The sequence below is a fragment of the Anopheles coluzzii genome, chromosome 3 (genome assembly GCF_943734685.1).
Source record: "Anopheles coluzzii chromosome 3, AcolN3, whole genome shotgun sequence".
NCBI lineage: Eukaryota > Metazoa > Arthropoda > Insecta > Diptera > Culicidae > Anopheles > Anopheles coluzzii.
In genome coordinates, this window is record NC_064671.1 from 7,978,509 (window position 1) to 7,992,469 (window position 13,961).

General features: G+C 44.2%; 2 protein-coding genes across 5 annotated transcripts in view; both read right to left on the bottom strand.

The window, feature by feature from the left end:
- Nucleotides 1-8,377, bottom strand: part of LOC120957279 (uncharacterized) — a 93,144-nt gene extending 84,767 nt beyond the window's left edge. The window contains exon 1 of the mRNA XM_049608529.1: nt 8,368-8,377. The gene's annotated coding sequence lies outside the window, so the exon portion shown is untranslated. The remainder of the gene's footprint in view (nt 1-8,367) is intronic.
- LOC120957719 (nitric oxide synthase) overlaps nt 1-13,961 on the bottom strand; it is an 85,217-nt gene that overhangs the window by 49,064 nt on the left and 22,192 nt on the right. For all 4 annotated transcript variants that reach the window (XM_040380062.2, XM_040380061.2, XM_049608526.1 and 1 more), the window contains exon 3: nt 2,467-3,523. In XM_040380062.2, coding sequence (XP_040235996.2) covers nt 2,467-3,213 — 747 coding nt within the window. In that variant the 5' untranslated portion in view covers nt 3,214-3,523. The remainder of the gene's footprint in view (nt 1-2,466; nt 3,524-13,961) is intronic.

Consider the following 13,961-nt stretch of genomic DNA (forward strand, 5'->3'; position numbering starts at 1 on the left):
TTTTTATAGACATCTTCACCTTCGGCCGCGGTTGAGTCGGTTGACGATGAGAGTGCATAACTGTCGCTACTCTTTAAGGGGGTTATTATTTACCGTTCTACATGCTGGCACAATGTAGGTGGGTAGGTAATGTAGAGGAAAAATGGGAAATAATGTTGCCACACCGGCTAAACGCGCAAACAATAAGGAGTGCATCAGGACATTGTGGTGCGTTACGGTGCTGTTAGTAACATCGTTAGCGCGGAGAATTGAGAAGGAAAGTATTTACAAGCTGCTTACTGAAACAGTCCGAGCAGTGAATGCTCATTTTCCTATTTTATTAACAGCAGCAAGGAATGCAAGTCCAGAAATTCCCAATGTTTTTTTATATTCACTCCACCTTAAACCATTAAATCCACAAGAACCTTTGCTACAAGCAATTTATTAATGAAGACAGTTCATTTTTATCCCGCTTTTCCCATTCCAAGACCCACATTGTCGTTTACCGTTTACTTTCTCCCTTTTCCAATCGCTCATCGCACAGAAAAGAGGTGTCAACGAGGACACAAACAAACGAATCCCGCTGAGTGCATTCAGTTCCATCGGGGGTTTCTCCACAAGTAGCTCCGGAATGGAACACGACTGACCTACACGATCATAAAAAGTAATTAAAAAAGCAAGAAAAACACCTTACAATGTATTAAAAAAAAACGCTGAATACCACCGCCATCATCGTCGTCAGTAGAGAGGCTTCGTTGTGGTCGTCGAAACGATGGCCTCTCGGAAAGGATGTGGAAAGCAAGTTTCCCACACTCATAAAAAACATATTTCTCCACTCATGGCGAACGGCAAAAGGAGCATTCGACGGAAGCTCCCGAAGTCGCGGGAAAAACTTTTGCCCACCGATGTCAACGAAAGTTAAAATGCAACTCATGTTATCTTGCGCACACCCTCGGCAGCAGCTCGGTGTGTCATCGGCGTTGTTTTTCATCGCCCAAATTCCACTCTCATCGGAGCACTACTTCTACACCGAGTACTTTTTCTCATTAAGGAAATAGAACTTAAATGAAGAACATCAAAAAAGACATGATGAATTTTGAGTACGGCAGGAGTGGTCGGGTGCTCACCATCTTCAAAGTAAAGTTTTCGAGGAACTTTTGCACTAATCCCGGCCCCGGCATGTCAGAATTAAAGTTAGCAAAAAGGTTGAGATTTTACGGCACGGCTTCAAAACCACCTGTTGGATGATCGTTGAAGTTGAAATATTTAAATTAAACGTCCTCGCTCTCTCGTCGGCAGCTCATTTGTTGTTGATTTAAAGCGAACTGCCAGTGATTAGGGTACTGTGCCGGAGGTCAGATCTCCCAGTGTGGACTTTAAACTCTTTCATCGTGGGAAACGACACAACAAACCACACACACATACACAACGCAGCCTCGCAAAACACTTCTTCGAACGCCACTTCCAACACGTCCAAGCAGCTCGCCATCCGTGCAGCGTTAATGCGGACAGTAGTGCGCGCGGGGCATATTTGTGTCGGAAACGATTATCGCTACATTACCGGAAGGATGGCGAAGGACTTTTTCTGCTGTTTGGTAGCACTTTTGCCTCCCGTACCGTCCACCCATTCCTAGACCATGCGCTTACGCTTGATGTGTTTGTGCCGCAGATGAAGATAAGCAGTGAAACTCTACGTCATCGCATCGTACCGGTTTCGATCGATGCGAGAGAATTTCGCTAGACGTGGTGAAAGCAGTGCACGATGCGAGGGATTATGTGTGGCTGAACTTCCCCTTTCAGCTCGGTAAAGGGTTAAGAACGTCAACAGAATCGTGCACAGAACAGCTGCTAACGATCAGGCGATAGTGAAAAATCCACCATTCGTGTCATGACTCAGTGACCGATGCGAACCCGAGGAAGCTCATCGGGCAAATAATAAATTTTCATCAACAATACCACAATTGTTGCATGTGTGCACAGACACACAAACACACCATTGCTAGCTGGCAGGATATGTTTTGCCAGCAACCTAGAGCCTAGGGGTAGAAGTTGGGAAAGGTGGCCTGTTTGTCAGCGGAAGCAGCAGGAAAATAGCACAAAAATGCCACGACACTGTTGCTTGCTTTGCGCAAGCTTTTACGCAAAGTCGTTAAATGAATAAATATGCATAGTGGGAGGTGGAAGGTTGATCTCCCGATGTAACTTCCGTGTGTAATGAAAGGGAAGACGTAATCCTTTGACGATATGGTGGCAGACGCGTTAAATAGCTCCAGGCGTTTGCTGATGGCAGAACAACTTAGTGTCGCATTCAATGTTTTGAAGCATGGCTTTTTAGTAACAGAACCATCATCTAGATTTGTATGAATATTTGATATGTGAAACCCTAGACAAATTTCGTAATTTCTTGGAAAATCCAGAATACAGTTAAAGCTTCCCGCTCTTCAATAAATCTTAACAAACATCCTACACACTACACTTGCTACTTACATCGGACGCCTTGCCGTGCATCGTATCGTACGATTCCGCCTTGGTGATAAGGCTCTTCAGCTTGATCGGTTTGACGACGGCCGGCATCTTGGCGATCCCATCGCCACCCTTACCGGACGGGTCGTGCAGATGCAGCACCTCCCCGTCCGGTCCGAGCAGCGTGTTGCGGATGTCGTGCGACGATTTGCGATGAATACGCAGCGAAGCGGGCGACAGCTCCCGATAGTTGGTCCGCACCACCGTCCCGTCCGTACCGTGCTGCTGCACCGATATGCTGCACCGCTTCCGTGACATATCGTAGCCGCGCCGTTCCTCGCCAACGTGGTTGCCCTTGCTGCTTTCGCGACCTTCGGCCACTTCGCGCCGCTCCGTTACCAGCACGGTCTGCGTATCACCACCACCAGCGGCCACCTTACCACTCGCCACGAGCGGACCACCGTTCTGGCAGTTGTTGTTGTGGTTGACGCTGCTCGTATTGTTGTTGTTATTGTGGTGGGTTGCCCCCGGGCTACTGTGATGGTTGCAGTGCACGTTGTTGTTCGCACAGCTACCATTGGGGGCGCCATTCGCACCGGCGGGAATGGTCCCGTTGGCGGACGACGATGGTACAACCTGTTGCGGCTGCTGCTGCTGCTGCTGCGACGGCTGCTGCTGCTGTTGCGGCTGCTTACCGCTCGAGCTATTCTTGCTCATCAATGAACCCATCTTGAGGTGCTCCAGCATCGAATTAAGATGCTGGGACATCATCTTCTGCCCAACAGACGAATTCAAACTCACTTGCGCACCGGGAAGGGATGTGTTGATTTTCTGTACCTCTTGTGGTTGGGAAAACAATGTCTAAACACGCACACACACACAAATACCGGAAATGGGAACTACTGCTGAATCGATGCCGATGGCGGCTGTCGATTAGCACTCATGTCCGGTATTGGCGACGACCTACTAACACAGGTCCTTCGTTTGCTTCACCGAAGGAGACTAGACGACACGTTACTTGCAGGCAGGCTGGGCAAGCGTAATCAAAATTCAGCAGCAGGACCACACTTTCACAGACCACCTGAAATAATGAGAAATACATTGGATTAGTTAAATGCGTGACCAGCAGTTATAATTGTCAAGTCAAGATTGAGGTCAATGATACGGAGTTAGATTGGTGCGTTGTAAAATAGGGCGCCCCCAGGGCGTCCCCGTCCAACAATGTTGCATGAATTATGCATTCTAACCTGCAGGTGGAATTTCAATTCCAATTTCCAATCGTGTACCGCGTGATGAAGTGGTTTGAAAGCACTGAGTGAAATTGAAATATTGCAGCACAACCTGCATCGATATCGTATCGAAAGCACTCATTACAAAATTTGCAAAATTGCAATATAAAGCCGTCTGTGTATTCCTACAATGTAGGATAATTATCAGCTCTCTTCATTATGCAACCTCATTAATTGATCTTTCATGTTAAGTACTAAAGTCAACCAGCCACATTTAAAATCAATTAAATGCACCTCTCAAACAACGGCACACACGTGGCCCACACCATACCCATTCATCACGCCATTATTTAGCATTGCCATACACCACAGAAAGCATCATTGTTTTTGTTTGATGTTTTGATAGGAGCATAAAAGCGTGTCGATAATGTCAATAAAACTGGCAGCTTGTTCGCCGATGCGGCACACCGCCATGGGGGTCAATAGGTAAAAGGTTTCCCCCGACTTTGTGTGTGTATAAAAGCATAATCTGTGTTGAGCTGAGCTAAAGTACGAGGTATGTTGCCGGGGAGTCGACGTTTATGATGCTTGATGGATGTTTTCGTGGAATGTTTAATATTTTAATTCGTGTGGTGTCTGCCTGTGTCGATGCTGTAGGGGTTTTAATGTGATTTTACACCTGTATAATGTTATTAATGAAGTGCAAGCTATGCGGTGCTTCGTTGAGTATATCAGGTCTTTAATTTACTTGTTGGTACCCACTGTTTGTCATAACTCCCAACAGCACAGTAATGAAATGAAATGATTCCAAATAACCGATTCCACAGCTATAATCCTTCAAAGAATAAGGCGTTTCTGCGATCCACTGGCGTAATAACCAGCACGTGACACGCCTTTGCGTCAGCATCTTTTGTGTAGGATCAATTGATTTTCCTGAACCGGTGAATGAGGCTTTCTGAAAACGTTCCAGGAAATTGATGAAAGTTCAGAATAACTTGCACCTGAGCTGCGGCTCAGCTCAGCAGAGCAGAGTCAAGACCAGGTTTTCCAAAGCTTCCTGTTGTGGTCCTTCTATAAAAAGCCACCCTTTCATTACAAAATGTAAAGCAGCTAACTGCTACTGCATTGCAGCAACTTGGAAGCTTCGCTATCAAGATTAACCAAAGCATGAGGCTGTACCTTCTTCCGAGCTTCTGCGTGCTGGCATTATCACTTTCCATTTCCCGGAACCATCCATCAATAGCCAATCAATTCACACTCTTCGAACAGATTACAGATGCTCGATAAAAATTAACCCTCAATTAACGCCTCCAATTTGCCGCAGAGCTTGCCTCATGGCAAGCGTTTTGGTGAGCGATGGTTCAACACTGATGGAAAATTTACCACCATTTTCCCAGGAAACGCCCCATCACCAGGTGGCATTCAACTAACGATGGGAGGCTGATACAGTGAAGGTTTCGTTTACATCCTACGCATCCTGGACCAGGGGCGTAGCGTTTGTTGTGTTGAGGAACGTGCCCGTAGGCTAGTAGAGGCGTTGCGAAATTAAAAATAAATTTGTATCCTGCTCTGCCACCAGAGAGTTCAAGGCGTTCAGTGTAATTATCGCGATACTATCATCATCTAGATAGCTAACAAGATGGCATTAAGCGTTCTGCTACACAGCTCGTGTCGATGATAGCATCAAAATCAACATCGTAAAAGTAAAATAAAACGCTTTTGTCCAGTTCATTAACTACATTAGGCTTCAGTGTGAGGTAAGCACCACCATAAAAAACACCTTCGCTATGCACTTGGCACTATTGGTGTCCTATCAAGAGCTTCCCGCCCCATTTTCGCTCAACACACAACTGCTCTTCTGTTATTGAACACGAACGAAGGCAGACGACACCTACGGCTTCCCTGGTTAGTTTGTAACGATGTCAACACAATCAGCACAAGCACGTGTCGTCTAGTGTGCATGGACAGAGTAAACATTATCCCCCAATGCTCCCCTCCCCTGGCTAGCATCTTCATGGGAAGCTGAACTCCACAAACCATCCATCGGCTGCCCTTCGGGGTGGCGTGGTACTTCGCAGCAATCAAAGATCCCTGGCGGCCTAAAACCGTTTGTTTTGCTGCAGCACTGTTTGCTGAGAGCTAATTCTCTCACTCACCCGCCGATGGTGGTGATGGGAGTGTGCTGACACACACGCTGACAGTGTTTTGTTCGATCGCCGAACTGCTATCGTCGGTAGACGCGTAGCTCGCGAAGAAGGCATAAAGAGCACCACGCGTCACCCAGATTGGAATCCCGTTAATGATGGGGAAATATTTGAGTTGTTATCAAGCGTTTAATGGGTGATCGAAACGCAAAACGAACCGCCGCCAGCTGCGGTACGTTTGACAGTAACCGAAGCGAAACGGATTTTAGTCCACAGCGCGCCGCCGCGTTCGCCTGTCTCCACACACATGCTAAACGACCGCTTTTTGACAAACAAAAGCACTTGTAGCAAACTACCCAAAATACCAAGTGGCTAAAAATATCAAACAAACATTAGCCGATACCCAGCCGGGTGGGCCATGCCGGAGGGATGAGTTTTCATTACCGCGATTAAACAAACGGATGGGTTTGGATTGTTTAGATTGAACCGGATATTGTGCTGAGGATGTTCTGGGCAGAAGATCGGTAGATGAAATGGGACATTTTATTGATGCTGTCTTTTCTTGTTTGTATTGAACACAATGTAACCATTAGCTTTGGTAGACTGGGTCCCACCCAGAAGAGTATTTTTCAGAACAGAACGCTTGTTGATCCAATGTGTAATTCATTACTTCTAAAAACGTTTTGCAGTGATACATTAGTCTGCAATAAATGTACATAGCAACAGTTTGAATACGACGAAACGCCCAAAGAGATCATTATCATAAAGCATCTTCATCACTTAAGATACAGTCAATGTCACGGAAATGTCCTTTTCGAATCCGCCAGCAGTGGCTGCAAATTATACAAATTCATGTATACTAAAACCCAGACCAGCCAGATAAAACTGAGCCACTTAATTTACTTGATTGCTCCTAGATCATTTCTCCCCTCCCCCCCATCCAAAAAGGTCCAACATCCGGTCACAAATCATACTCCAGTGTCGTAGCGAACTCCGCTAATACCTTCGGACCAAAATGGACGATTTCGTTCGCAGTTAAAATGAAAGTCATTTAAAAAACAGCACGAACAAAATTAACAACACGACGCAAAGAAAGCAACCAACACTGGCTAGGGGAAATGACACTTCACGGTTGCGAAGGATAAAACCGCGAAGGAAATGAATGCAAGTGTATGAGACAGATAAAAGATAACAATTGCTGATGACCCTGCTATGTGGGTGGGTGTCTATCGCTCTATCGAAGTTTTCCCATAAAATGTAAAAAGATCCTTTTGGGGGATGATGCTGCACAGAGCAAAGCGAGCGCAGGACAAAGAGCACGAAGGAAATCACGGTTTTGGGGCGATGCCGTTTAATTAGCAGCTTGTTAAATAAAATGTATATGCCACTGGTGAAGAAAGCTGCACAAACATGGTCTTTAATTAATTTTGAAGCAAAAATTAATATTTTTAAAGCTCTAAAACATGAGAGTTATTGTAGGTTATGAGCATAAATATAAAAACAGGATCAATGACTTCATTTATAAGCAAATTTAGAGCAGTTTTATGACTTCAAATACTTGTCATAAAGTCTCCAGAACTAACTGTGTATTCAAAGAATCTGAATAATGCACATTACACCGTGATACTCCTTTAAAACCACTGCTGTACACTGTACCATTCACAACTGCCATTGTTACATCGCTAGGCAATATTCATAAAACCGGTACTGCTTTTTACGGTTGTATCGTATATTTCCAACCAGTGTCGTTAGCAAAGATTCCGGATAACCGGGTTAGCGATGACTCCGACCAACTTCCTTCGGCGCTACGTCGATTATCAATTCATCTGTACTACTGCCGGCCTTGGCGAGTCTTCAGAAGTAGCATGATGAAAGGCGAAATTCTTGACCGAGCTTAGAAGTCATCCATTACTGTGTCGCTCGATTTAAGCATTTCCAAACGACCGATGTCTTTGTTATGAAATTCCTCCTTCAACATAAAATGCAATAAAAACAAGCTTCTTCACGGGAACCATTTTATGTAGTAAAAATGAAGCATTTTCCATAGTGTTCGTCGTCTGCACGACGTACTCACTGAAGCACCTCAAAAGTTGTACCAATTTACTAACAATATCGCGTAGCAGCTTTACTACTACACCACACAAAAGAATGTGGTTCGGAAGACAAAAAAAACCGGATACATCAACGCTGAATACTTTCCCCGCATAATCCAACCGTAGCCATCTCTATGGCTTACTACAGGAAAAGGGGTTTTCGATGTTGGCTTTAAGAAAAGTTTTTACCCTCCCCTTTTCGACCAGCGCTTCTTCAATGCTCTAAATATCTTTTACAAAGAACAAAAAGAACGATGCGCCCAGAAATGCACCCTCCCTTCGGGTAGCAAGTACGACGGGATGCCTTTAGCCTGTTGGAGGGCTGGAATATTATGCTTCCGGACAATCCCGTTCTCGGTTGAAAGCCAAAACCGGAACGCACCGCTTCTACCGCAGGAAAGCTGAAAATTGCATGAATATGTCCTTGAATGTCCACCACACCGAACAATGTTCACGTGCCTTTACATCGTAAAGATATTGGCTGGCCGGCCAAATGGACGTAGAGAGAAAGTTACGGAGGAAGAAGAAGAAGTACGTTCGAAACAAAGTTTTCGAAGCTTACACTGTTCGAGATTTGTTCACGGTCAGTCAGGAAGAAATGTGTGTGTATGAGAGTGTGTGGTTCAGGTGTGCCTTTGCACGTCACTTTCTGTTACGTTCTGGTTCTGCTTGAACGGCTTCCGGATGAGCCGGGGCAGCTAGCCCTTGAATGTAGGTGCTTTATCGTCCCGACAAAGTTAATGGGTAGTTGGAAAGTAGAGACTTAAAGAAGGCATTAGAATCAATTACCCAACCAAAACCGAATGCCATGCTCTTGTGCAGTTAAAGATAGTTCAAGACACGAGACGAGAAAATAGACCTCTTCCTCGCTTTAAGTTGTCTTTTAAAGTGTCATCTTTTAACCAAGATTCTAGGCCGATTTGTAGATATCGTCCCTCAAATTTCCCTTTATAGAATGCGGTCATTCAGAAGCTCGTTATGGACACACGCCACCGGTTTGGAGTTTGGGTAGAACGAAGTTAGTCCTCGACTAACAACTTCCAACGCACAGACCGACGCACTACACCGACCGACCACCCGTTGCCGGTTAACCAATAATGCCCAATATTGTTGCAGCTGACAGTTTGACATCCATTCAAACACGGGTCCGAGGGTGCCGGGGTACCATAGACAGAGCAGACCACAGTCCAACAATTTCCATCAACGCCTAACTTTCCGTCCGGATGTTCGGAAAACCGCTCCGATTCAATACAACGACCACAGGAACCGACCTCCATCCCTCCATCTCAACGTTCACTCAACGGGATTGGGACACCTTTTTGGAGTTGCAAAGCCGGTTCGCTTCGATCCCCGAGGATGTCGGAGCTGAATCCTGTTCCTCGTATGTGTGTCTGCCGGAAAGGAGACGATGACTTTGAAACGTCACTTGTTGATTTCCCACGTAGTCAGTGCAGTGCTAGGTGGTGATGTGTGTGGTTAACCACAAGCTAGATCCACACACTGTTAGATACCGTATGAAGAATGTTCAATCAATGCTTGGCCGCTTTGTCTGTCAACAGTTGGGGTCACGAAAGCGAGACTTCAGCACCTGCAATCGATTTGTAATCCATGACGACCAGCGCGACCACCGTTGGATTGTGGTGCAATCAATGTTCCACCGTTTTTACGCCCTCTTATATCCCTTCACGCTGTACACTGAATGTCGTTGCATATTTCATCACACGCCCGTTACGGTGGTGTGATGGAGAGCACCATTAGCGTCCTTGTTGACCATTTGCTGCGATGGTGGACCTGCCATTCAAAGTAGCTTCAGTGAGGTTAATTTATCATATGCCATGTGGGGCTTACCGCTGAGGCAAAGTTCATATGTAGCAACATGTAAAAATTACGTCCTGTGCAAGCACCATACTGGATGAAAGCCCAAAGCTTTTGGGTCATATTTTGGGAAGTTTCATCCAACTTTTTCTTCCTATTTTCCGGATCGTGACGGCGTACCGCTGTAAAGTTCAATTTTGAGAGCATTTATCCAATTTTCTACCGTTATGACATTTCCTCCCTTAGCGCGAGTTAACTTTCCTGTGTTCGTTTTATTTAAACCTTTTTTTTTTTGGTATTTTGCCAACTTTCAACCAGCACGAGCGCGACCATCGCAACAAGGCGACCGCAACCCGTCACCGTGACCATTCTTGCCAACGGAAAGTTACTAACGACAGTGAACGGAGGCGCACACAGGCACACCGTGCTGTGTCATCTGTCGATGTCCTTCGAACGGGGTTTAACCTAATTTTTCATCTTTCCACCTCGGATATTCATTCTTGGTTGATTTTTTCGCTAGTCGAGTGTTTTTTTTTATTCTTTCTCCCCCAAAACGACATGCCAATCTGGGTGAGTAACTTTTTTTATTCTAAAAATGCTCCCCCCCGAGGGCATGTTCAACTGGTGAGTGTTTAAAGGATTGCAGCACTGTTTTTTGTGTGTTGGCTTCCCTTTTGTACCTTCACTTTATCATTCATGCTAGTAGGAAGAGCACGATCAGCCTGGGTCGCACCGTTGCTTCTGTTGAAGCATATGTTTTTGTTTTGCTTTTTTTCGCGCTCCTTCGTACAACTTTTCCATATCTTTTTGGGAAACTCGCTGATGGGATTATGGCTTGAATGATGCGCGTACGGTGATGGAATGGAAAATTTAATATTCTTCGATTCTTGGGTGAAGAATTTTCATTTCACTACGCGATCATTGTTCGACTAGCGTACGGAATCGGATTGCAAAAGGGTGTGCGTTTGGGATTGTTTTTACAGCATGTAGTCTGCCAAAATTAATATGAATTTATTGTGAAACAAATAAACTAACTGAACTTCAATATTTCGAGTTCGAAGCTTTCATTTCAAATTAATTTTTTTCACATTTCTTGAATACATATTTTACGAAGGGAAAATTATTACAACAAAAAGAGCAGCAGCACGTTCCCGTACCTTCTTAATTAATGCAATAAAAGCAACCAAGGCTTTAATTAAAGCCCCAAACCGGACCCGTGAAAAGGAGCAATCGAACCGATTGAAACTCCCTGAATGCCGGGCATTTCCGGGCAATGTAAATGTAGGTGTAATGTAAAGCAAACTTTCATTGACTCAACCAGCCTTTGATTTGCATTTCCAACTTAATCTTCTGTTTGATTTTTGCCCATTTTACCGTCCTACTTCTCTGGGGCCTGCCTAATCCTTGCCAAACGTTCGTACTTACTTCGTGCTGCGTTCACTGGGCAAGCAGCAATGGCAAAAGGTATGGTTTGCCACCGCTCCTTAACCACTCTCCACCTCGGGATTGCGGGTGAAATTTTATTAGAAAATAAAAACAAACCTATAAAAAACCGAGTGTACCGCATTCAACCGCCAGCCGTGGGCTTTCGTTCCAGGTTTTACGAGGCCAATAAATTTCACTTAAACCGATTTGATTTGAACTGAACCGAAACCAAACCGAGTCCCGAACAACAGCTGAAGGAAAACTGAAGGTATTTGGAGCGGTCGGTTTGGGAGCTTTGGCCTTCAAATTAGCCCCAGCAGTTTGTTGTGCACTAAGTACGGGTTGTTAGTAGCTAGCGGTCGAGGATGGCAGAGACAGATTGATGACGCGTCTATTGCTCTATCAATTTCATCGTTCATTGTAGCGGAAGTATGAAGAATTTTTATTGATAACAATGTGAAACCAATCAGCAAAGGTTTAGTGGCTAATTTGGGGGGAAACGATCATTCGGATGGAAGGCAAATTAAGGTTAAAAGCCTCGATTTTCTTACATTTTAAGTAAACTGGGTCGCCTTTTTTGTTGATTAACTTCAACAGAACAGAATGATTTAAACAGTATTTTATATTCAATTAAGTTAAGCGTATCTGCTAATAAAAACACCCATCCCTTCAAGAGCCAAAACCCTCAAAATAATATTCCAAAGCTACCAAAGTGGTTACATTCACCGTAAACTCGTACATCAACCGACCGAACCGGCACAAATCGATGCACCACCCGAAAGCTAGCTTTAAATGTCAAACGGAAGAAATTAAAACAAAAAAGTGTAACTTTCGCATCACACACTGCACTTCCCCTCGAAACCGATTTGAAAGTTCCATTATGTTGCTGCTGAATAACAGTTGCCCAGTTGTAGTAAATCATGCACTCGGGATGCGTGCCGTTTGCTGCACGCTGGGTGCAAACCATCACAGCGAGCGATGGTGGAGAGAAGCAGGAAAAGAGGCCACCCAATCCGGATGGCAATCCTTTACCCACGACAGCGTAAGCCACACGCGTGGCACTATCGCACACAGAAGCAACAGTAACCGGCGCTAGGGCCCGCAGGGTACCGGAAATTGTGAAACGATTGGAAAACGATGTTTGTCAACATGTGAGATTTTTTTTTTCGTTGCTCTCTGTGTTGACTTGGGAGTAAGCCGCACAGCATATGTTGGGAGCTTTTACATTTTCGGTGTCACAGTAAAGGGGTGGAAAAACAATCGATCTTCACGTTCAAAAGGAAACCACACCCGGTATCGGTGGCGCTGGCATTGTTTCGGTATTAGTAATGGTGTTTAACAGTTCCACCGTACTGTTTACAGGGAGAAAGCCGCTGTAATGTGTATCGATTCTTTGGATTCTTTCAAAAGGGCTGTCCATGTTCCATGTTTACTGTTGGAAGCGTGTGTGTGTGTGTGTGTATAATAGGACAAACCAAGCCTCTTTATTGTATCAAAATGCAGTTAGGTAATGGTGTTGGAAATTTAAGCTTTTGTTCTGACTCGTTTGTTGTCATAAATGAAATTGATTGACGATAACGTTTAATTGATTTTTTTGTATCATCAATTGGATCACCATAACAGGTTCAACTTTGCCTTGATACCATATTTAAGCTTCTAATTTACATATTCTAGTTAAATGCAAATTAATGATACACTATTTTAAATTTGTGCTTTGATATGAACAAAATATTTAACAAATACTTCAACGGCAGGATCTATTTACTTATCATTTTCACAGAATGAACTGCAATTTTGCGCTACATGTTGCGTGTTCCGAGAAACGTAAAGTGAGCGGGAAACGTGGAACATATAAAATTCCAATAATGAATGCTACCACTACGACCTACATAAATGATGTCGATACCCCACCTCATACTTCTGCACAATAGTGAGAATGATTATTGTTGTTGTTTGCGTTTGATTTGATAAATTCCCAACAACAGACAAACAAACTAGAAAGAATGTAATTTTGTTGTTCAACTAAGCATAACTTTAGGCGTACGGTGTTGTACCGATTGCATACCTTTGCAAGCTGCTTCGATTTACGAATGGAATAAATTGATTCGATTGATTGTTTTGATTTCTCTTTTAAACAATGCCATAGAGAGTTTGCATTATTTGTTCTAAGAAAACTTCCTGACATGCTATGCTTTGAAGTATAGAAACCGAAATTTAAGAATTCCTTAGATCATTTTGAACAACAAAATACCTCACATCCTTTATTCTTCTCACCGCATTCATCTTTATCTCAAGACAAATAGTTTCACGCTCGCCCAATTAGGTGTAGCGATGTGCGATGCTTGATTAAAACTATTTTCCCCTAACTGTTGAAGTTCATTAGAGATTATCAACACCTCGCTAGTACCTCGGAAACCACAAAACGGAACGATACACAGCGCTAAACTCTCGGTAAACATTCCTCAAAGCAACACCATACCAACAGCTCCTGCGATGCTTCAAAGATTTCATAAATTCCGTTCACTTTCCTCGCACCAAAATCTACTAGCCGTGGGGAATTGTATCCAAAGCTCGTGCCCTTTAAGCATCTTAGCACAAACACCGGTTGCTTTTCGCCCAGTTTCTCCAAACGGTCATCTTCTCGGTTCACGATACTTCTCCTTCGCGGAACACCATGCAGTTGAAAATGGTTCAACCCTTCCGGTGCATTTGCAAAGTTTTTGCTTCCTAATTACCATGTCCTTCGGTGAAGGAGCGTTGCGGCGCTTGTGAGTAAGCAACTGCACGGGCAAACACACACAAAAAACCAGCTT